Source organism: Molossus molossus, unplaced genomic scaffold (genome assembly GCF_014108415.1).
Source record: "Molossus molossus isolate mMolMol1 unplaced genomic scaffold, mMolMol1.p scaffold_m16_p_3, whole genome shotgun sequence".
NCBI classification, from domain to species: Eukaryota; Metazoa; Chordata; class Mammalia; order Chiroptera; family Molossidae; genus Molossus; species Molossus molossus.
This window is the reverse complement of record NW_023425366.1, coordinates 117872098-117896194: the sequence shown is the minus strand read 5'-3', so window position 1 is coordinate 117896194 and position 24097 is coordinate 117872098. Positions and strand designations below refer to the sequence as shown.

The following is a 24097-nucleotide window of genomic DNA, read 5'->3' as shown; positions in this document are numbered from 1 at the left end:
TGAATAAATATCAGGGAAGGGAGAGATGCTTCAAAGCTATGCAAATACCCCATTTCTCCTTAAACTTATACTCACTAATTTTAGACTTCATTGATGGATCTTGCCTGCAGCAATTATTACTGTGATATTCTAATGGGAAATCCTCTTTCACTCATTCCTTCTATATATATTAGATAAAGTGCTTCTGTAAGGAAGAGCTGTCAATTTATATGTGATGTGCTTTCTCCTAATTGAAGGAAACACACACAAACAAGTAAAAATATAGATACAACTTGAAAAGTCCTTTTTTAAAAAACTTACTTTACATCCATACTTCAAAGCCAGCAGTCTAACCACTAATCACTTTTATAACAGCCTTATTGAGATATAGTTAACATTCCACACAATTCACCTACCTAAAGTGTATAATTCAATGGTTTTAAGTATATTCACAGAATTGTCCAGTCATCACCACTGTCAATTCAGATCACCATTTATAAGTATTTAATTTCTAAATTGTGTGTGTGTGTGTGTGTGTGTGTGTGTGTGTGTGTACAGAGAAAGATCTACTACTATAATCAATTAAAATGAAAAGTAGAAGCCTCTGCTTATTCATTCTGGGCTAGCTGAGCCTATTCATAATGATTTTACATACAATAAGACAAGTAAAAAGGAGATAAAAGAAGTGATCATTTACTTAGAGTCATTAACAAAATCATGGCGACTGTCACATAAGGATGGTCCCTGGGAAAAGTACAACCCTTTTGAAAATAGGACAGGTCCTCTCTGAATTACCCTATGTGGACAAATCCACACCATCAGCCTCATTATTGACTGTAAACATGTAGAAACATTCACCTCATCAGCACACAGCCCTGGGGTTCTGAATACTAGATTAAGGTAAACTCACAATGATGCCAAGCAAGTGCATTTCCAGTGAGGTCTTTCAGAGATGAATTAAGATGCTGTCACAGCTCACATGGTTTACCGATTAGGACTGATGTGATAAAAAAGAAACTGCCCACATCTTTGGTTTTCACTTTTTGGTTCTTTAGGAAGACATTAGAGCAGCTATTGTTATTGGCGTGTATAGTTTCCATCTATCACCCACAGCTTCATGACTGGTGAGAAGCAAGCCTCTACTGCAGAGCTGAGGTCACATTAAACAGACCATGTGCCCATACTCCAATTATACATTTGTCATGTGGTTACATCCCCTACAGCAATGACCAAGGGCAATAACAGAAAAACCTTCCTTGAGTCAGAACAAGCCGAGAAAGCAAGATCTTCCCAAGAAGTCAATGACTCATTGTGGGCAAAGCAACACAGTACCTACATCTCCTCCTATACTTCTTTACTCCTACTGTCGTCACATCTCCACCCAGAGTGAATGAACGGCATGTCCTGGTGTTAACTGACTATCTACTACAGACCTAGTATTCATGAGCATTACTTAAGTTAATCTTCACAACAACCCTGAGAGACTGCCTTGTCATCACCATTTCACTATGATTTAGAGAAGGTAAATGACCTGCTTGCAGTCCCAAAGTCAAGGTTTTGAGGACAATCCTCAATTTTGAGTTCTGGCCCTTCCCATGGTACTAACGCTACCTTCTGTGACTGCGACATGAAGAACTCTTGTCTCCTTCCTGGGTTCCCCCTTTTTTTTTTTTTTTTAATATTCTTATTGATTTATTTTTTAGAGAGATGAGCAGAGAGGGAGAGGGGAGAGAAAAAAAGAGAGGGAAACACTGATGTGAGGGTGAATATCAGTTGGCTGCCTCCTACACCTCCTCCCCCATTGAGAATTGAGCTGGTAACCTGGGCATATACTCTGACCAGGAATTGAGCCAGCAACATTTCAGTGCACGGGATGATGCCCAACCAAGTGAGCCACTCCGACCAGGGCCTGGGCTCCCTTCTTGACTCCTCCTTACCCTATCCCAAACCCAAGGACTATCTTTGGAAGCTCAGGCTCAGAGGGCTGAGTGCCATGGTGATAGCAGTGTACCCCACAGCTCCCCATTGTGCAATGTCATAAATGATGAAAAACTTTCACTGTCAGTCACTCAAGAAGCCAATGCTTGAGTGTAGGAGGGTTCTCTTTGAACTATGACCTCAGGACAAAAGCCTTTGTCATTTGACATAACTACAGTTTCTTGGTAGGTCATCATAGCAGTCAGACTATTTTATGAAATATTAGGTAAGAATTCTCCAGCTATGAATTGAGAAACAACTTACAGACACATAGGACACGTGTGCCAGGAGGGAAAACAAATGCTTCCTAGACATCACACCTTGGTTCTATTTAATGCTGCTCAGGCTTGTCAGTTCAGTCCTTTTTAGGCTACCTCTGCAGAGTTCTATCTTCCTGTGTGTCATTTAAGAATTAAAAATTTAAGGCAACAGAAAGTTATATCTACTATATGCCAGGCACTATGCTGGACACGGGGAAAAACAAGCCTGCATTCAAAGAGCTCACAGGAAGGTAAATAAGAAACATAAGGCAAATATTGAACATTGTATATGTTATAGCTATAATGTCATAGCATTATTAGGTAGAGGAGTCATAGGAAATTGTAATAAAGGTGAACTGTGAGATGAAAAGTGGAGTGTTTAGGGAAAAGGGAAGCAATGAGTACTGCAGGCAAGAGGAGCAGCAAGGCCAAAATATGCATGTATTCATTTGATGAATATCTACTGAACACCTTTTCTCTAATTTCTTGGTTCTTGCATAAAACTCCTTCCACTAGACAAGAATTCCCCCCAAAAGTCCAGCTTGAAAAAAGAAATATGTGGTCAAAGAGTCCTGAGAATGCTGCAAACCACATACAACCTTTGCTGTGTTGTTTGTCCTAGAACTTCCCAAATTTACCTGACCACAGAATCCCTTTTCTATACTTGAAACCTATTTCCATCCAAAGAAGTAGTGCTCAAGAGAACACAGTGAGAAACACTGCCTTACACCAGGGTAGGAGAGAAATATGGGGTCTGTAACAATCTACATGGGAGCTAACTCTGGCTGGATGAGGTGAAAGCAGCAACAAAGGAGATTAAAGCCTGTTGATAGGAAGAGTCAAGACCCTGGTAAAGGATTAGGAGGAGCTAGTTTCTGATTCCAGATAATGAGAAAAGCTAACTGTAGTGCACACAACATAAGGCAACAAGCAATGACACACATATGAGGCACTGACAAGTTTAGAGGGAAACCTTCCCCCAAAATGGATGAGCAAGCAACTGGTATTTTACATTTCCATTGTTCAAAAACTATTACTTGAGGGAAGACCTCATATGCTAGATTATAATCTATAAAGCAGACCTCAGTTTTCTGCCTTTCAAGTTTAGGCTGATAGCTCATGACGATTCACTCAGTTACCTGGTGCTTATAATTTATAAAATGCTCACAGATGTCTGCTCTCACCTGATTCTCACCACAGGCACCAGAAGCAGAGAAGGCAAGAGTGTGGCAAGGACTTTCCAAAGTGAAGCCTGGAGAGGAGACCAAGTCTTCTATCTCTTCCTGCACCTTCCACTCCAACTGTCATTCTAACTTTCTGGAACAGCCCTAGTCTCAGACGTCCTAAGAGCCCCTCCAACACCATCACAATATCCCAGAAATTATACTTCAAGATTCAATTCATCTATCCTCTCTGGAAGGGGCACAAAGATCTTTTTGCTCAAATTCATTTTGGTAAACACAGTCAACTTAATAGATCACAAGATTTTCAGAAAACTTTCAATGATTATTTGGAAAATTTATACAAGGTAACAGAATATGCTGAATAGTTTCTGTCCATCCAGATTTTTTAAAAAAAAGTGAAGTCAGCAACTGCACTCCCTAATGGATACTCACATACCCAAAATCTAGAATAGCAGCAAACCGACAAATCATTTATTTTTGGCTTTGAGCTCTATTTTTCTACTTAAATACAGCTCAGTTTGAAGCCTGGAGGAAATGGTTTCTCCCCAGATAATGAAACCACACTTGGAAAGCCACATTTTTGTGTTCCTCCCTGACATGATTCTTTCCTGCCATGCTCAGTGACAGTCAATGCACTGAGAGCTCCTTTCTGACTACTGTAAAACATCAGCCCGGCAAAGAGGCTGTCTCAAAAGTGCACAGGCATCAAGGAAGTTTCAGATACATTAGCTGTCATGTCATGCATGTGCCAGAGAGTATGGGGAAGAGAAGATCTAATACCTACCTCGCTGGTTCTAAACCTGGGGTGATTTTACCCTCCACTCCCTCAGGGGACATTGGGAAATGGCTAGAGACAGTCTTGGTTGTCACAATGGGAGGACGGGAAGCTCCTGGCCTCTAGTGGGTAGAAACCAGGGATGCTGTTCAACATCTCACAGTGCACAGGACATCACAATTATCTGGCCCAAAATGTTGATAGTGTCGAGGCTGAGTAACCCTGCACTAAGTTAACAAAGCACACAATGAAATGATACATGTCAATAAACCTGAATGCAATAATTACACAAAGTAACTGGTGCTAGGTCCTATGGATTCTGACACAGTGAAATAATCTGGATACCCCAGCTGACTGTCACATTATGATACCTGTGAATCTTAAACACCAACATAGCTAGTTTTTAAATCTGTTAATGAATGATAAGAAGGAATAAACTGAATTAAAGCTATAACAACAGGCCATCACCCTGACCAGTACATCTTTGAGGTAAATATTTGAGAATACAAAACGGTGAAATAGATATTATGTTTTAACTATCTCTCTCTTTAAAAAAAAAAAATGGAAATGGCAAATATTTAAACTGTAATAATACACAAGAGGTACAAGTGAGGGAACTAATAAATCAAATGTGAAAACTGAGGACCAGCTCATAAATTAGACTGATTTCATGTGCCCAGGTCCATCACATTAATTTCCTAGTAGTTCACTATGACAGAAGACAGAAATGGATACTCTCGACAGCCACCAGGACATCTCTGTTCTGATAATGAAATACTATAATGTTGGCAAGCCTGCACTCCTTCACTGAGCTACGTTATGAGGTTCACCCACACCAACGCAATTTAAAATAATTATAAAACACTGTGTTTCAGGAGACATAGACATACTTGAGAAAGTGGTCTCTGAAATAAGAGACCAACTAGCTCTCCAGCAAACGTGAGGAGAATTACCTTTACTATCATTTATCATTAGCTTTTAGAAATCGCAAAAGGTATCATAGCAGCAAAAAAGAAAATAAGGTGACAAGCATTTTTATGCAGTGTAGAAAGAAAATGGAGGTGTAGAATATAAAAATGATGGCTCAGTGGTTGAGCGTCAACCCATGCACCAAGAGGTTCGATTCCCGGTCAGGGCACATGCCCAGGTTGTGGGCCAAATCCCCAGTGAGGGGCATGCAGGAGGCGGCCAATCAATGTCCTCTCTCATCGATGTTTCTATTTCTCTCTCCCTCTCACTTCCTCTCTCTCTAAAATCAATAAAGAAAAAAAAAATTAAAAACTGAGTGTTTTTTTTTTAAATGCAAAATACTGCTTCTTTTATACTACATGAGAAAATCACAAAACCAAACTGAACGGCATTCCAAGTCATCTGCAACTGACCCAAAAGCTGTTTATTATTTCACTTGTTGCACTGTAGATTAACATACAATTTTAGAAGTAGGAAAAAAAAACTAACCTTAAGGTTATCAAAGGTTTTGACAGTCTGCGCCAAGTCACTGACACTCCCTGGTGATGCTGTCCCCTGTCCCCTAGGACCTGAGGACACCTGTGAGCCGTCAATGACCTCAAAGCCAGAAAGCAAGGCCTCTGTACAGCTGCAACGAGACTCCTTCGCTCTCTGACCCGCTATCAGGTATGTCTTCAAACCTATGAATAAAAATTACAGTCAGCACAGGTTGAAACCACCATTGGTTGAAATGCAGCTCCATCTTGCTCTCTGCAGCACCTGCTCCTGAAAAGTTGAAAGTAAAAATGTGAATATGTCATATTTTACTACTGACTTCTATCTTTTCAGAGATGCGCAGCCTCAGGGGAACATTTGCCTTTAAGACACACCATTTATTCACATTATGTTTTCCCTAAATGATGGCTGCACATTTTACCTTTGGGGCAGAAATGAGCATTAAAAAAATTCCTCCTTGAAAGGGTCACATGACCTCTCTGTAACAGCAGCAGAGCCAACTGATAGTGGACGCTCTATATTTCTTGAGTTTACTTTCATCTCTCAATACCAGTCACTGACATATAATGGTAGGTCTAGTTAGTTGTAAGGGTGATCTAGAGTACGAACCATTTTACCTATGTCAGGGACTGCAAAACTACCATGAAACGTGAGACCATAATATGAGACCAACAGGGGTAATTAAAACCTCCCTTGATTCAAATTTATTGAGTATCTATTTTCTGTCGGATCCTTGAGTATAGCCAAATCCCAGGTGGGAATCAGAAGACTTAGATAAACAATTTACATGCTAATTGACCCCAAAGGAGATACATGATTGCTCACTATTAACTAAGGTCCTGCACTTCCTTTTTATTTCTCCAACAAAAATATACATCCCCATTTATGTATAGGCTCAATCACAGTTGTAACTAATTACCTGCATAATCTTGAATTAGAAATGTGAACCAGAAAACAATGCAAGAGTAAAAGCAACTTTATATGAATTTCTCAGGCTCTTTTCACTGACAACACTAAATTGATTTTGTCGTTTCACCTTGGGAGTGTTGAAAAACACAACCTTTGTAGGCTAGTCAGAGAAAAGTCCTATTTCTGGCCTGTCTTAGAGTCTCTAGGTTGGCAGGGCTTATTCCTAGTTCACCACAGGAGGGTATGAAAGGGCTGGTCCCCGGAGCTGCTCTAATGGTCTTTCCCCTAACTCCCAAGGGAGCACATGCTACCACTGCAAAGGGCCACCTGGGAGACCAGGAGGAGGTCTCTTTTTATTGCAAGGGGTGAGAAGCTGCCACTGAAGGGAAAGGTTTTCCATTATGTCTATAGTTGGTCCTGACTCCAGAAGAGTATTCCCTGTGAGATGCAGCTGGCTCAGGGCTCCCCTGGTCAAAGCTGCTGCTCCCTGTGGGTAAGGATTGTCATCAAGAGGGAAGCCAGAGAGGCCCTGCTCTCAGCCCTCAAACCCAGAAAGGGTCCTTGGTCAGGTAACTGCCTATTACCTTCCTTTGCAGCTCTGGACCTGCAAGAGCCAGTGAAGGAGGTCTTTCCTGGAGGTGTAACAGCTTAAGAAGAGAAAAGGCTGAGCCAGCCGAACGGAAGGCCAGCAGCCTGAGTCCCACCAAGACATTGATGTTGCTGAAGCCAGCACTTCAAAGCAGGAGTGTGCTCACCACCAGGGAGGGTACAGCAATAGTACCCAGCTCTGCAGTCGTAAGCTCTGATGCTGCCTTGGGGTGTACATCCCTGGGGTTTGTTGTTACTACTATGAGTTGTGACTATCAAGTTGCTACTCATTCATTGCTCATTAAGCACCTCCTGTTTACCATGCACTGTGAGGAGTGCTGAGCAAACAAGCTAGAACAGCTCTGGCCGGTTTGGCTCAGCGGTTAGAGTGTTGTCCTGTGGACCAGAGAGTCCCAGGTTTGGTTCCCATACCTCGATTGCTGCAGTGTGTCCCCGGCCCCAGTTGGGTCATGTGGGTGGCAACCACTTGATGTGTCTCTCTCATGTTGATGTTTCTCTCTCTCCCTCCCTCCAGCTCTATCTGAAGATAAATGCAAAAATGTTCTCGGGTGAGGATAAAAAACAAAACAAAACAAAAAACCAATAAGCTAGAACACATCAGTCATGACCCCTACCTGTGTGGGGCTCTCACCTAAAGAGGGATCTAGATAGCAGGCAAGATGAGAAAGTGATGGTGCTCTGGAAAGCACAGGAGGGCAGCACCTTGCAAAGACTATGAGGTTAGGGAAGACCTTCTGGATGAAGTGCCCTCCAAGCTAAGAACTGAAAGACTAAGAGAGGTCAGCCCAATGAAAGCCAGCAGGGCCAAGGTCTGAGGCAGCCGTCATCAAGCCGTGGGTGCTACTACAACAGTCTATGAACAGGCCCTCCAGAAAAGAAGCTTTTGGCAGGCAGAGTCGAGGGATGGAAGTAAATTTAGTGTAACTGGAACAGAGCCTGAGTGTGGGGGAATGGCCACAGATGACCTGGGCCATGCAGGTGCCATGTAGACCAGCTCCAAGAGTTTCCATGCTGGGGGCAATGAGGAGGGTGGAAAGAGCAGACACAAAGCTTAGGAAAAGCCAGGGAGCTGTGGAATTGCCAGCCACGGTGGGTGAGAAGGAGTTAGGGAATATGGGAGTCAGGAAGTTAATGATGGGAATAGGAATGTACTCCCCCCAAATGTGGTGGTGACAGTACAATGCTTCTGCACCAGGCCCTGGAGAGGGGTAAGAGCAGCCTCCTCATTGCATGACCTGCCGGAAGATACCCTAGCGCTCTGCATCTTGGTTTCCTCATTGTGAGGTCGAGGCTAAGAACAGGACTCACCCACACGGTTCATGTGAGAATTAAGCAATTAACACATGTGGATGCTTTACAAGAGTGTCTGGCACATAATAAGAACTCAGTGACATTAGCTATTATTATCAATGTGAATGTTTGACCTGCTTATCACTGGAGTCTTTTTCATGTTCCTTCTATATACAAAAACACATGCAAAATGCTTAATCAATAATTGCTCTGAATCTGTTTCTAACTTTAATTTTCCTTTAGGAAGCCGCCAATGGCCAACTCATAGTGATGACACATTGCCAGTTCTCTCTCATTGATGTTTCTATCTCTCTCTCCCTCTCCCTTCCTCTTTCTCTCTAAAAATCAATAAAGAAAAAAAATGTTTTTAAATTAGTGAACAAAGTAAATATCTTTTTATTTATGCTTTGATATAAAGCTCAATTTAAAGTGAAACCTTCTGCCAAAACTGGAGGGACATAGCATGATAAAGTAAGGCAGAGCTTAGCTGCCCAATGTAAAATACCCAGGAAATGTATTAGGTCTGAGTGACTGAGTTCCAGCTTTGTCAAGTCTAAGTCAAGAGAGCTTATAAGAGATAAGGATTTAATGAGTAACCATACATGTTGATCCTGGGGTCCAAGTTCATTAGAAGGTTCTTTAGGAGAAGTTCAAAATAAGGCAGTTAAATGATTTTTGTTAAGTATAATGTAAACAGGAGAATACTTAACAAAATTTCTTATATTCCTTCTGGTAATTGATTTTAAACCTCACCAGTATTTATGCATTTTATCTGCTTAATTTTACAGAGGCTGAGGGGTGGGGTTGCACCATTCCTACTGGGCTCCTGTCTGATGGAGGAGCTTGTCTCTGCCTGCTTGTTTTGAGGAGAGTGACGTGGTTAACATTCTTAAGCCTTCTTAACTATATTATCAATTCTTTCAGGACTAGTTGCACACACAACTAGTGCTTAGTTTTGATGAACTGAATGTAATCTGAGTGAATGCCATAGTCCAGTTTGGAAAAGAAAAACTACTCTGGTCTCCTTTCTGTATCATAGGCTTTTTCTGTGAGATGCTTACTTTGGAGTGAGATGTTCTCAGTCACAGAATCAAGGATCTGACTGTCAGCTAACATAAAGAGGAAAATAATCAGAAAGAAAATAATGTTTGGAGACACAGCCTTGAGAACCAGCAGCATAACATAGCAAACGCCTAGAAGCTTGCTTCACTAGTGATTTGCAACAATAAACATAAAAGAGAGACAATCAGATTGGGCTAGATCATACACATTCTAAAATATTATTTCATTTTGTATTGCAGTCTTCCTCATACTAGGTCTGTAATGGCTGAGTAGCATGAGGATTATATAAACTAACATCTAGTCAGCCAATGAGAAAAATAAAGATTAGCCCTGGTCAGTTTGGCTCAGTGGTTAGAGCGTTGGCCCATGGACCAGAGTCATGGGTTCAATTCAGGTCAGGGGCATGTGTCTCGGTTGCAGTTTGGTCCCTGGCCCTAGTTAGGGTTGAGTGGGAGGCAACCAATCGGTGTGTCTCTCTCACATCTCTCTCTCTCTGGTACATGGGCCGACGCTCTAACTGCTGAGCCAAACCGGCCAGGGCTACATGCCACCCCCCCCCCCGAATTCTATCTGAAGATAAATGGAGGAGGTGAAGAAAAATAAAGATTAAAAGTGCTCTTAATATTAATCTACCAAATAACCCAGGCCTATAAAATTATAGAGTATTTCATAATTATCTATTGCTCCTGCTTAAGAAGACCTAAAGTTTTGGTGAAAAAAAAATTTTCTCACCTTGCTGACATTAAAACTCCCTGGATGGGGCTAAGTCCTTTCTACTCTGATGTAAAACAACTAATCACAAGAACTGATTCATTCTGGTTGTCCCAACACTTGATGAAAAATCACAAGTTTATACAGTAAATGGCTGGTGGTGAAACTTAACCTCTTTCTAAAAAATGAAGTCCCAACCAATAAAATATGACAGAGATTCACAGAAACAGGTAAAAGAAACAAAGGTGGGTACCATGCCTATTTAACCTGATCCTGACTCAAACTTTAGCTGAACAAAACAAACTTTTGATTCTTAGAGAGAGGAAGGGGGAGAGAGAAACATAGATATGAGAGAGAAACATCTACCTGTTACCCTCCTCCTCTCATACGTGCCCCCACCAGGGATTGAACCCGCAACCTAGGTATGTACCCTGACCAGAATCAAACCCACAACCTTTTTTTTTTATCCTCACCCGAGGACATTCTTCCATTTTTGTTCTGATAGAGTGGGAGGGAGAAAGAGGAAAAGAGAGAGAAACATCAATGTGAGAGAGACACATCAAGTGGCCACCTCCCGCACAACCGCAACCGGGGCCGGGGACAAACTGCAACTGAGGCAAGTGCCCTTAGTGGGAACCGAACCCAGGTCTCTCTGGACTGCAGGCCGACGCTCTAACCGCTGAGCCAAAGCGGCCAGGGCCATAACCTTTTTTGTGTATGGGATGATGTTCAACCAACTGAGTCACCTGGCCAGGGCACAAAACAAACTTTAAAAAACTTTTTTTCCCTTTATTGATTTTACAGAGAGAGGAAGGGAGAGGGAGAGAGAGAGAGAGAAACATTGATGAGAGAGAACATCGGTTGGCCACCTCCTGCATGCCCCCCACTGGGGATCTGGACCACACCTGGGCATGTGCCCTGACTGGGAATCAAACCAGCGACGTCTTGGTGCACAGGTCGATGCTCAACCACTGAGCCACACCAAATGGGCCACAAAACAAAATTTTAGAAGAACATACTCCCTCCCTCTCCACCCTGCTATTGAAACAGGTGCTTTCTGTACTTGGCTCCCTCTCTTTAGTAATGGATAGATATGCTGCCACCATGGACAAATATGAGTAGCTGGACACCACTCTGTGATCATATTCCCGTGCACTGCCTTCTTCTTACCTTCCAGACTTAGCATTAATAAAAGCTACTCTGCTAAATGCTACGTTGCTGAGTAGTAACACTGTGAGTTCAGTGGTAACAAACTTCACAGACCCATTCCTCCCACCTCTAAAAAACTCCTGAATTATGATTTAATATCATGGGCCTTCGCAGAGGCTACAGAAACAAAATCTTTGAAAGATAACATTTGGCATACCCATTAACAGCCTACCAAGTAGTATATCATTTATTCATTTGCTCATTCACTCATTTACCTATCCAACAAATTAAATATTTATTGAGTATTTACTGAGGATTAGAACCTAGGCTAAGTGTTGAAAGAAACAAACAAAAAAAGAGTACTCTAATTTCAGAAACTGAGTACAGATGAAAACTGTGACTTAAACAAGAGATTTCAGTTCCCTCGTCTATAAAATGAAAATATTAGTAACAACAATATCATCTCGTAGGGATATTGTGAGGACTGCATGAGTTAATGCACATAAAAAGGGAAATGCAAAAGGGAAAGACAGTGCTTTTCCTTAGAGAATCTTCAAATACTCAGGAGTAACTCAATGTAAATGAAGAAAGGACATGATGTAATGCTCATAAAATTAAATTAGAGAGTGGAAGATGGCAGTGAATGTGAGGACAATTAGTAGGTAATGACACACATCTACAAGAATAGAGAATTACATGAATTCAACTCTATGTGCTGACAGGATGTTCGAAAGTGACAGAAGGCATTTTACAGTGAGTTTTAGAAAAGAAAAGTGAAGGTCTATGAAAACTCTTGGAACAGTGTAATGTAACAGTTTAAATAATCAGAAGAGGCTATAAAACAAGAGAGCAAGAAGGAAAGCTGTTAAGAACAAAAACAGACTAACAACGAATAAATTGTTATTCATCAAATGGTAACATGGAATGCCATCAGACAGAAGAGAGTATGTCAAGTTACATCTGAAGCAGGTACAACAAGAGTCAAAGACTATATTTTTTTCCCTAGAGAACTGAGAGATAATAGCTAATTTTAGGAGTCAAAGATTTAAGTACAAAACACAGACAATGGAAAATAGATTCTAGAAAAAAGATAAATGAAAGACTCAATTTAAAATTTGAGGAAAGGTGGCAGCTAAATAATTGAGAAATAAAGCCAACAAAGGGAATACATTGAAAATAGAAATAGCCCTGGCCAGTTGGCTCAGCGGTCAGAACGTCGGCCTGTGGACCAGAGAGTCCCAGGTTCAGTTCCCATAAGGGCATGTACCTTAGTTGTGGTTCGACCCCTGCCCCGGTTGGGGTCATGTGGGTGGCAACCACTCGATGTGTCTCTCTCACATCGATAATTTTTCTCTCTCTCTCTCTCTCTCTCTCTCTCTCTCTCTCTCATTTCCTTTCTCTCCCTCCTGCTCTATCTGAAGATAAATGCAAAAATGTCCTCAGGTGAGGATAAAAAGAAAATAAAAACAATAAAGTTATATGATGCCAAGTCACAAAAAAGTCAGTCACAAAAGGCCACATACTATATGATTCCTTTTTTTAAAAAAAAAATATTTTTCTTTATTAATTTGAGAGAGAGAGGAAAGGAAAGGGAGGGATAGAAACATTGATGAGAAAGAACATTGATGAGAAAGAACATTGACTGGCTGCCTCCTGCATGCCCCCCACTGAGGACTGGCCCGAAACCTGGCCATGTGCCCTGACCGGGAATCAAACCGGCGACCTCTTGGTGCATGGGTTGACACTCAACCACTGAGCCACACCAGCCAGGCACTATATGATTCTTTTTATATGAAATGTCCAGAAAAGGCAAATCCATAGAGACAGAAAGTAGAGTAGTAGTTGCCAGAGGTTTGGAAGGTAGGGGGATGAGAAGCAACTGTTAATGGGTACAGGGTTTCTTTTTGGGGTGATAAAATGTTCTGAAATTAGATTGTGGTGATAGTTGCACAACTGTGTGAATATACTAAAAACCACTGAATTGTATATTTTAAATGGATGAATTATATAATATGTGAATTAGACCTCAATCAAGCTGCTCTTTTAAAAAAGGGGGGGGGGAATAAAGCTATGTGAGAACTTCAACAAGATGCAACAACAGTTCTCAGATTAGTAGAAGAAACAATATAAAGCCAGTAAGAAACACACTATCCTTGGGAATTCAAGGAAAATGAGTGGGCAGTGGCAGGTAAAAGAAAATATTAAAAATAAAGGCTTGGAAATAGATAACATGGTAGAGCTAGGATGGAAAAACAAATAAATAAGGCTAAATAACCTTGAAGAACTAAAAATTAAACACGACCAGAGTTCAGAAGTCTTGGAGAAATTAAACAAAACAAAAGTTTGACCTTCTCAAGATATCTCCAAGAATCATCAAATTTGCAACTCTCACTGCTGCAGTCTAGTCCAAAAGAGCTGGGCTGACACCCAAGCTGTCTTCTTAGATTGCCAACCTGATTCCCCATGATGGCAAGAGTTCACCACACAGCATAACAAGGTGCCACGCCTGCCTCTTTACTTCCACAAAGCAGAAGGCCCAGGCTTTCCCTGGCTGCCTTGAACACTGCTGTTTCCTTTTCATCCACGAGGACATTTATTTGCAAAGGCATCTTCTTCTGCTGCAGGGGCAGTGCTAACCACATTGACACTTTCTGTGAGCATCTTCAGCTGCAAAGAAAGGCAAAACAGCCAACCTCACCCTCCCTCACCTGGGAACTTCTTATTATGCAAAGCAAAATATACAATTCTTATAATTCCTGACTGGCTTTCCCTAGGAGTAGCCACATCAGCACCTTCACCACCTCTTACTTGGTGGAAATGTTTATCCTGGCTTCTGGCTTGCTCCCAAATCACATTTGCAGCACAGTCAAATGGTTGCTGTGAATTTCACTTTTCAAGTCAACCAATTTTCAATTCACATTAAGGCCTTCTCTTTTCTGATGAGTGTTTTCACACTGGCTGGAGCACTGACCAGAACACTTCACCAAACTGCATTTTCTTGTTCCCAAAGAGCACATGGCAGACTTGTTCAAGCCAAGTAACTGAGAAACCTCTATTTTCTGATCAAGAGACAGTATCTTCTGCCCTGGCCAGGTGGCTCAGTTGGTTGAAGCAGCGTCCCATACACCAAAACATTGGGATTTGATTCCCAGTCAGGGCACATATTTAGGTTACAGGTTCCATACCTGGTCAGGACATGTACAGGAAGCAACTGATTGATGTTTCTCTCTCATCAATCTTTCTCTCTGTCTCTCTTCCTTCCTCTCTCTAAAATCAATAAAGATATCCTTGGGTAAGGATTTAAAAAAGAAAGAAAGAAAGAAAGAAAGTTATCTTCTTAGATAGCTTCAATTTCTCTAATTTCACTTCAGCACTGGAAGTATTCTTTCTATTTTAGACCTTCCTCAGATGAATCAAAGTTTTGTTTGTGTGGTACTTTTTTTTAATCCTCACCTGAGGATATTTTTCTATTTATCTTTAGATAGAGTGGGAGAGAGGGAGGGAGAGTGAGAAAGAGAGAGAGAGAGACACGGATGTGAGAGAGACACAATGATCAGTTGCCTCCTGTATGACCCAATCAGGGCTGGGGACGAACCACAATCGAGGTACATGCCCTTGACTGGAATCAAACCTGCAACTCATTGGTCCCCGGGCCAACACTCTAACCACTGAGCAAAAATGGCCAGGGCTGTGTGGTATGTTTTTATTAAAAATGTTGCTAGGTCCCTGGCCAGTGTTTCCCAGTGGTTAGAGCATCAGCCAAGCACCACAGGGTCACAGGTTTGATTCCAGTCAAGGGCACATACCTGGGTTGTAGGTTTGATCCCTGGCCCCAGTCAGGCATGTGGGGGAGGGAGCCAATCAATGTGTCTCCCCCACATTAATGTTTCTCTATCTCTCCCCCTCCTTCCCTCCCTCACTTCCACTCACTAATAAAATCAGTGAAAAAAGCCCTGGCCAGTTTGGCTCAGCGATTAGAGCACTGGCCTGCAGACCAATGAGATTCCAGTTTGATTCCAGTCAAGGGCATGTACCTCAGTTGCAATTCATCCCTGGCCCTGGTCGGGGTCATGTAGGAGGCAACTGGTTGATGTTTCTCTCTCACATCGATGTTTCTCTCTCTCTTCCTCTCTCTCTCTCTCCCTCTTTCCCACTCTATCTGAAGATAAACAGAAAAATATCCTGGCTGGGTGATTCACTCTCCCATCAACATGCAGATGTGTGACTTGTACGAAAATGTGACCTGGAGCTGCAGTCTACAGCCTCTCACAAAAAGGGGGATGAGTCCTCAGAAGCTCCCTTGTCTTAAGACTGGAAAGTAGGGCTCTGCTACAGACCTTTAAGGACAGATGGAAGTGGGCAGAAGCCCCATGCATTCAGACTCCCTGGGAAGGAAGGTTCCAAACCCTCAAGCAAGCAGATCCCTGCTCAGTAGAGGTGCTGGTCCCAAACCAGGCAGATGAGTACTTGAAGAAAAGAAGACACGAAGAGCAGCTAACATATGGGAAAGAAATAAAGTGTTATTCTGAACAACACTAGACTATATTAAGAACACAGAAATACGTGGTATGAGGATCTAATGTAAAACATGATGATTATAGTTGAACACTGTATTATATAATTGAAATCTGCTAGGAGAATAGAACTTAAGTGTGCTCACACACAAGAAAAGAAGTGTGATGTGAGGTGATGGATGTGAATTTCCTCACTTTTCAAGCAATCAGTTTTCAACTCACATCAAGGTTTTCTCTTTTGATGACTGTTTTGCATAAGTACTAATTAGATGGGAGAATCCTTCCATAATGATATGTATATCAAATCACAATGTACACTTTAAATATGTTACACTTTGTCGATTATACCTCAATAAAGTTGAAAAAAATAATTAAAAAAAGAACATACAGAAATACACCAGGGCATTTGTGCTGGGAATCTCACCGACTGTGCTGGACAGAGGCGCAGGCAGTGGTGGCGGTAGCAGTGGCACTGTGCTCAGCACCCCACACACCATGCTTTAGCAGCAGCAGCAGCAGCAGAGGCACCCCCACCGTCCAGTCCCTGCACTGGTGCAGCCATCTTGGATCCCTCTGCTCTTCCTTCCCTGGCACCATGGCCGGTCAGCTGACCAAAGAACAGATTGCTGAATTCAAGGAAGCTTTCTCTCTATTTGACAAGGATGGTGATGGTACCATCAAAACAAAGGAAGTTGGCACTGTCATGAGGTCACTGGGTCAGAACCCAACAGAAGCCAAATTGCAGGATATGATCAATGAAGTAGATGCTGACAGTAATGGCGTCATTGGCTTCCCAGAATTTTTGACTATGACGGCAAGAAAAAGGAAAGACACAGACAGTGAAGAAAAAAATCCATGAGGCATTCTGAGAACTTGATAAGGATGGCAATGGTTACATCAGTGCAGCAGAACTACGTCATGTTATGAGAAACTTAGGAGAAAAACTAACAGATGAAGAAGTAGATTAAATGATCAGAGAAGGAGATACTGATGGAGATGGACAAATCAACTATGAAATATTCATACAGATAATGACCACAAAATGAAGACCTACTTTCAACTCCTCCTCAGAAGAAGAATCAAATATTTTACTTATCTCTTGCAAAAAAAAAAAAGAAAAAGAAATTTACTCATTCTGTTTCTATATAGCAAAATTGAATGTCAAAAGTACAATCTGTCCACACATACAAAAATATCTTCATGGATTGGTTGGTGGTTATGTCCCCTAAAGATCAAGCTACACAACAGTTTTACAATATAAATCCTTGCAATACCTTAATGATAAGGAAGCACTTAGTGGACTCTTTGTAGTTCCATTTGCTAATGATTAATACACTGTTTGGGCTGACCAGGTTTTCATGTATGCAGCTTGACAATTGAGCACAGTCAGACATTTGTATTAAAAACAAAAACTGAAAAACCAAATTAAAAACCTATTCAAATAGGTTCTAGTTTAGTTTGTTAGCATAAAGTGTCATAATTGGTTTCCTGAAAGCAAACACATTTAAAATTGGTTTAGCTCAGGATATGTACAGAAAAATGGGTGAAGGAAAAACTGTCTAGATGTAGACCCACTAGGAGGATGGTCCTCTTGCACTTCCAAGTGCTCCAACCCGTGGTGACACATCCTGGTGGTATGGCCACATGTGTTGGTTTACTGTTGTCTGCATTGTACTAGAGCGAAATGGGTGTCAGGCTGTCACCATTCACACAAATTTTTAAAAGGAAATTTTTACCATGGGAGCATCTTTGGACTCTGTTTTTAAAACCTTCTGAACCATGACTTGGAGCCACAGAGGTAGGCTGTGGCTATGGACTTCAGCACAACCATCAACATTGCTATTCAAGAAATTACAATTTATGTCCATTCCTAGTAGTAAATACTAGTCTTTTCATTTATTTTTTTCCCAATAAAGACTATTAACTTAAAATAAATAAATACACTAAAATATTAACAGGATAACAGGATTATGAAAACATTCACTTTCTATATTGAAAATTTTTCTCACTTATTTTCATTTTCTATATCACATATTCTTATTTACTTTATGTTTAAAATAAGCATGACTTTTTTTTTTTTAATTTTTTTTTTATCCTCACCCGAGGATATTTTTCCATTTTTTTGTACAGATAGAGTGGGAGGGAGAGAGAGGAAGGAGAGAGAGAAACATCGACGTGAAGGGACACATCGAGTGGCTGCCACCCGCACGACCAACCAGGGCTGGGGACAAACTGCAACCGAAGTACGTGCCCTTAGCGGAAACCGAACCTGGGTCTCTCCGGACCGCAGGCCGACGCTCTAACCGCTGAGCCAAACTGGCCAGGGCAAGCATGACTTTTTGAATTGATGACAAAATATGTTAGACATAGAAACATGTAAGAAATAATAGGCTGAAGACCATGGTCCCACCTAAGAAATAAAACATTACCTGCTGTGGTCAGGTTCCCTGTGGGCCTTCCCCCACTGCAAACCTTTCTCCCCCACAGAGTGGGTGACTATCCTGAATGCCACTGCCACTTTGCTCCTCCCCATGCACTGCTTTAGGTTTTCACTACATATATATAATGCCAAGCAATATACAGCACTAATATGCCTTTTAAAATTTACATACATGACATCATTTTACAAGTATCCTTCTGAAAGTTGCTTTTTTTGGTCTAGCAATATGTTTGAGATTAATCCATATTCATCCATATGTATGATATTCAGTCATTTATTTTAAAAACTATTAAGTTTTCCACAATTATACCACAATTCAAAAAAGAAAAACTGTAAGTATTAGGTTAATTAACACCAACTATGAACTCTGTGTGCTATTAAAAATAAGAAAGAAATATGATAAATAGGGTAAATATATAATTAACAGAAAATACCACTGATTCAAAGACTATGTCATAAATATAAATTTAAGAAAGAAATGGAATTTGTAGAAACCAGTAAAAAAATAAATAAATAAAAATAAAAAAATAAGGAAAGGAGCTCAAGGATGAAAGAAAAGTTGCTGAAAAAAAAAGTCAAAGAAATCAAACTCAGGGAAGGTGGCCAGCCAGGCATCACAAAATCACCTTAAAACAGAAAAACCAAAATAGAGAAATAAAATAAAAGGCATACTTTTCCCAGGACGAGTCCTTGGCAGAAGTATAGAAAGTGAATGTTGCCGGGCCGGTGTGGCTCAGTGGTTGAGTACCGAGACCCATGCTCCAAGAGGTCACTGGTTCAATTCCCAGTCAGGACACATGCCTAGGTTGTGGGCCAAATCCCCAGTAGGGGGCATGCAGGAGGCGGCCAATTGATGTTTTCTCTCATCGATGTTTCTATTTCTCTCTCTCTTTCTAAAATCAATAAAGAAGAATATTAAAAAAAATATAAAAGAAAAAAAAGTGAATGTTTTCCATATCCTATTGTCCTAAGGTTTTGATGTATCAATATGGGTGTGTGTATTTCTATATGTTTCTTTTTAAATTAATGTTTTCAACTTTATTGAGGTATAACTGACAAATAGAATTGTAAGATATTAAAAAATATATCCCTTTTATTAAAGGGATAAAATAAAACGAGATCTTCAAATGAGAAGTTAACAAGGCTGAGAGATGACAACTCCATTATCCCTGGTTAAGAAAATCCTCAGGACTGCTGTTGGTTTAGGCCAACATGCCTGACACTTCATGCAATTAAAATATGGACAGGGGTCCCAAGGAACAGATCAGTACCAGGCTGACTCACGGCCAGGTGAGGAGCAGATATCGGCCCACTCAGCAATATGGCTCAGACCTAGTATTTCAGTCATATACAGCTGGGCTTAGAGAAGTCTGACAGGCTTTCATCAAACCCCTGAAAGCACTGTTGGTAGGAATGCAGATTGGTGCAGTCACTGTGGAAAACATGATGGACTTTCCTCAAAAAGTTAAAAATGGAGCCCTGGACAGTTTGGCTCAGCAGCTAGAGCGTTGGCCTGTGGACTGGAGAGTCCCGGGTTTGGTTGCCGCTAAAGGCACGTACCTCAGTTGCAGTTTGTCCCCTGCCCTGGCTGGAGTTTTGTGGGTGGCAACCATTCAATTTGTCTCTCTCACATCGATGTTTCTCTCTCTTCCTCCCTCTCTCTTCTGCTCTATCTGAAGATAAATGAAAAAAAAAAAAAAAGTTAAAAATGGAACTACCTCTTGACCCAGTGATTCCACCTCTGGGGATTTATCCAAAGAAACCCTAACATGAATTCAAAAGAACATATGCACTCCTATGTTCATTGCAGTGTTATTTATAATAGCCAAAATATGGAAGCAACCCACATGCCCATCAATAGTGGATAAAAAAAAATCTGTGGTACATATATACAATGAAACACTACTAAGCCATAAAAAAGAATGAAATCTTATCATTTGCAAAAGCATGGATGGATCTAGAGGGTAATAAGTCAGTCAGAGAAAGGCAAATACCATATAATTTCACTTATACATGGAATCTAAAGAACAAAATAAACCAACAAACAAAACTGAAACAGACTCATAGACACAGAGAGCAGACTGGTGGTTGCCAGACGGAAGGGGGACCAGGGGACTGGGTGAAAAAGGTGAAGGGATTAAGAAGTACAAATTGGAAATTAAAAATAGCATAGAGAATATAGGCAACGATATTGCAATTATGTATGGTGTCAGGTGAGTACTGAAAATATCAGGTGGAACACTCTGTAAAGCATCTGATTGCTTAACCATTATGCTGTAATCTGAAACCAATACAAAATAATATTAAAAGTGAACTGTAATTAAAAAAAAAAAAAAAGATTACTAATTACGGTAGAAAAATAAAAACAGCAAAGCTTGGAAACATTGAGGGGTTTTTTTTAATCCTCACCCGAGGACATTTTTGCATTTATCTTCAGATAGAGAGGGAGGGAGAGAAGGAGGAAGAGAGAGAGAGAGAGAGAGACATCGACTGGTTGCCACCCACACAACCCCAACTGGGGCCAGTGACAAACTGCAACCAAGGTATATGCCCTTAGCAGGAACCGAACCTGGTCTCTCTGGTCCACAGGCCAAAACTCTAACTGCTGAGCCAAACTAGCCAGGGCTCATTGAATATTTTCAAAAAATACTTAAAATGGGTTTAAAAAATTGGTTCAAAAAATCTAATTCAGAGCCCATCTGTACAAAGATCAACCTTGCTTGACATATATTATTCCTAAAAATGTTTTTAATATGAATTTTTATAAAATATGCCATATTTTCCACTTTTTAATACCCTTTAAATTTTACTACATGATACTTAAAAGCAGTTTGTAAACCAAACACCAAACTCTATGATCTTTCACACCCATTAAAAGCAACACATGCAGTAAAACACACGACTGAACAAATTACTATTTCGGGGGGAGGGGGGGTGGTTCTGACTCCTTGGGGCTTGAATGTTTAATTAGGCTCACAGCCACAATGCTAATAGGATTTGGCACCAACCGAAGAGACCAGGGCAGGAGAAGGTGTTTCAGGAGCAATTTCACTGTACTGCCCCTTCTGCTAGCCTCAGGCGGCAAATCTGAGAAGCAGGTAAACTCAGTCTAGTCATTTCGGCCAACTTTTCTCTCCTTCTGCCTGCCACTCAAGAATCCCACTGCCTCCAGGGTCCCCTCTCTCCCACCAACTTACTGTCTAAATATCCACAGCAGTCCATGTGATCTCGAGTCTTGTGAGTACTGTGAAATCACACCCTGCCCACTGCTCTACAAGCTACCTGTGGTCAAGAAATTCACCCCTGCAGCTGACTTATTTGCATATTGTGCCTTTCTAATATAAATACAGGTAACAACACCTGATCCCCTACTCATATCCCAGAAATTCTTGTATCACCAACACCCAAAGTTTCTGCAAGGCACTGCATGATGTTGCCTCCATGCTAAAGTGGCAGGTCCCAGTGGCAAGCTTTGCCTCACCTGGGGAATCATCATGAATCAAGGCATTCCTGTTGGTTCTTTTTAATTCCTTTAAGTCCCCTGAGGACCCATAATAACACCTTCTGGAAACCAGAGAGTGAACCACGAGTTCTCAACCTGATCAGACCCAGTGGTTCCTTTTTATTGCATTTTTCTTACATACTTAATTTGTAATATCCTCTTTACCATCTGAATAAAATTAAATTCATGGACAAATGTATAACCTTTAATCACTGAGACCATCAAAAACACTTCTAAAACTTTCCCCACTCCTCTGCGTAGCCTTACATCAAGCTGCCTTAGGATACTCTCGTGGGTGCCTGGCACAGACGGGGCAGCGGCAGAGCCCCGTGTTCTAAGAGCAGCCATAAGTTCCACAGTCCTCTGCCTATCCTTTTCCTTCCCAAGAGAGAAACAGTTTGAAGGATATCTGAAAGACTAAAGATTCCACAATGCTGTATGTGTGTGACTATGATGTAATGGTATATATAACATATGAATATGTGAGTATATATCTCAGCAATTTATTTTTATTTATTTTTAAATCCTCACCTGAGGATATTTTTCCATTACATTTTATTTATTTATTTATTTTTTTATCCTCACCCGAGGACATTTTTCCATTTTTTGTACAGACAGAGTGGGAGGGAGAGAGAGGAAGAGAGAGAGAGGGAAACATCGATGTGAAAGGGACACATCGAGTGGCTGCCACCCGCACGACCAACCAGGGCCGGGGACAAACTGCAACCAAGGTACATGCCCTTAGCGGGAACCGAACCCGGGTCTCTCCGGACCGCAGGCCGACACTCTAACCGCTGAGCCAAACCAGCCAGGGCCCATTACATTTTAGATAGAGTGGGAAAGAGTAAGGGGGAGAGAGAGAGACATCAATGTGAGAGAGACACATCGATTGGTTGCCTCCCACATCACCCTGACAGGGGCCCAGGGACCCAAGAGCAACCGAGGCACGTGCCCTTCCTTGACTGGAAATGAACCCAATACTCTTCCGTCCTCAGGCCGATCAACCGGCCAGGGCAATCTGAAGCAATTTAAAAGAAAAAGATTTCTTAACTTATTCTATTCATTCTTTCAACAGATGAGCTCCTGAAATCTGCCTAGATTGAGGATAAGCCTATTATAAATGCTAATAATACCTTATATTTGGCTATGTCTTACTAATCTTAGTACCTCTAGTACCTGATGAAGACCTAGCACAAAGGGCATTAAAATATGTGTGTAGCCCTGGACAGTTTTGCTCAACAGTTAGAGCGTCAGCCTGTGGACCAGAGTCTTGGGTTCAATTTCAGTCAAGGGCACATATCTCGGTTGTGGCTTGGTGGTCCTGGTCGGGGATGTGCATGAGGCAACCAGTCAATGTGTCTCTCTCACACTGATGTCTCCCCCCACCCCAACTTTGTCTGAAGATAAATGGGAAAATATCCTGGGGTGAGGATTTAAAAAAAGAATAGTACATGTGTCACATCTCTGCAGCAGTGGTACATTTGCAAACAGCTTGATAATCAAGGAAGGGCAGAATGAAGCACTCCAAGTAATGGAACTTCTCTGGAGACTGAATTATATAGTAAACTTTCCTTATACAATAAGGAAAAAGGAACTGTTTATTGATTCTATCTGAGCACCAGCTATATGCCATGCTAGACTCTAAGATAAAACTATGAACATGATATTCCATGCCCTGACTCCATGAAACTAACAAACAACTGTACTAAACACCAGCTATGATAAGGACCATAAAGAAAACTAAAAGTCGCCCTGGCCGGTTTGGCTCAGCGGTTGGAGCGTAGTCCTGCGGTCCAGAGACACCCGGGTTCAGTTCCCGCTAAGGGCATGTGCCTCGGTTGCAGTTTGTCCCCGGCCCTGGTCGGTCGTGCAGGTGGCAGCCACTCGATGTGTTCCTTTCACATCGATGTTTCTCTCTCTCTCTCTCTCTCTCTGTTCCTCTCTCTCCCTCCCACTCTACCTGGGCAAAAAATGGGAAAATGTCCTTGGGTGAGGATAAAAAAAAAAACAGAAAACTAAAGGTTTCACTCTAGCTGGTGTGGCTCAGTGGATGAAACGCTGGCCTGCTCACCGAAGGGTTGATTCCCAGTCAAGGGCACATATCTGGGTTGCAGGTTTGATACAGGAGGCAACCAATCGATGTGTCTCTCTCACATCCATGTTTTTCTCTCTCCCCCAACCCCTTCCTTCCACTCTCTCTAAAAATCAACAACAACAACAAAATATCCTCAGATGAGGGTTAACAAAAGAAAAGGAAATTTAAAGGTTTCTG

General features: G+C 41.4%; 1 protein-coding gene and 1 pseudogene across 1 annotated transcript in view; one reads left to right on the top strand and one right to left on the bottom strand.

Annotated features, from left to right (window-relative positions):
- The window catches only part of ADCY9 (adenylate cyclase 9), a 136205-nt gene that overhangs the window by 30811 nt on the left and 81297 nt on the right, over positions 1-24097 (bottom strand). Inside the window, exon 2 of the mRNA XM_036279846.1 lies at positions 5634-5824. Coding sequence (XP_036135739.1) covers positions 5634-5824 — 191 coding nt within the window. The remainder of the gene's footprint in view (positions 1-5633; positions 5825-24097) is intronic.
- On the top strand, positions 16464-16929 carry LOC118642223 (annotated as a pseudogene).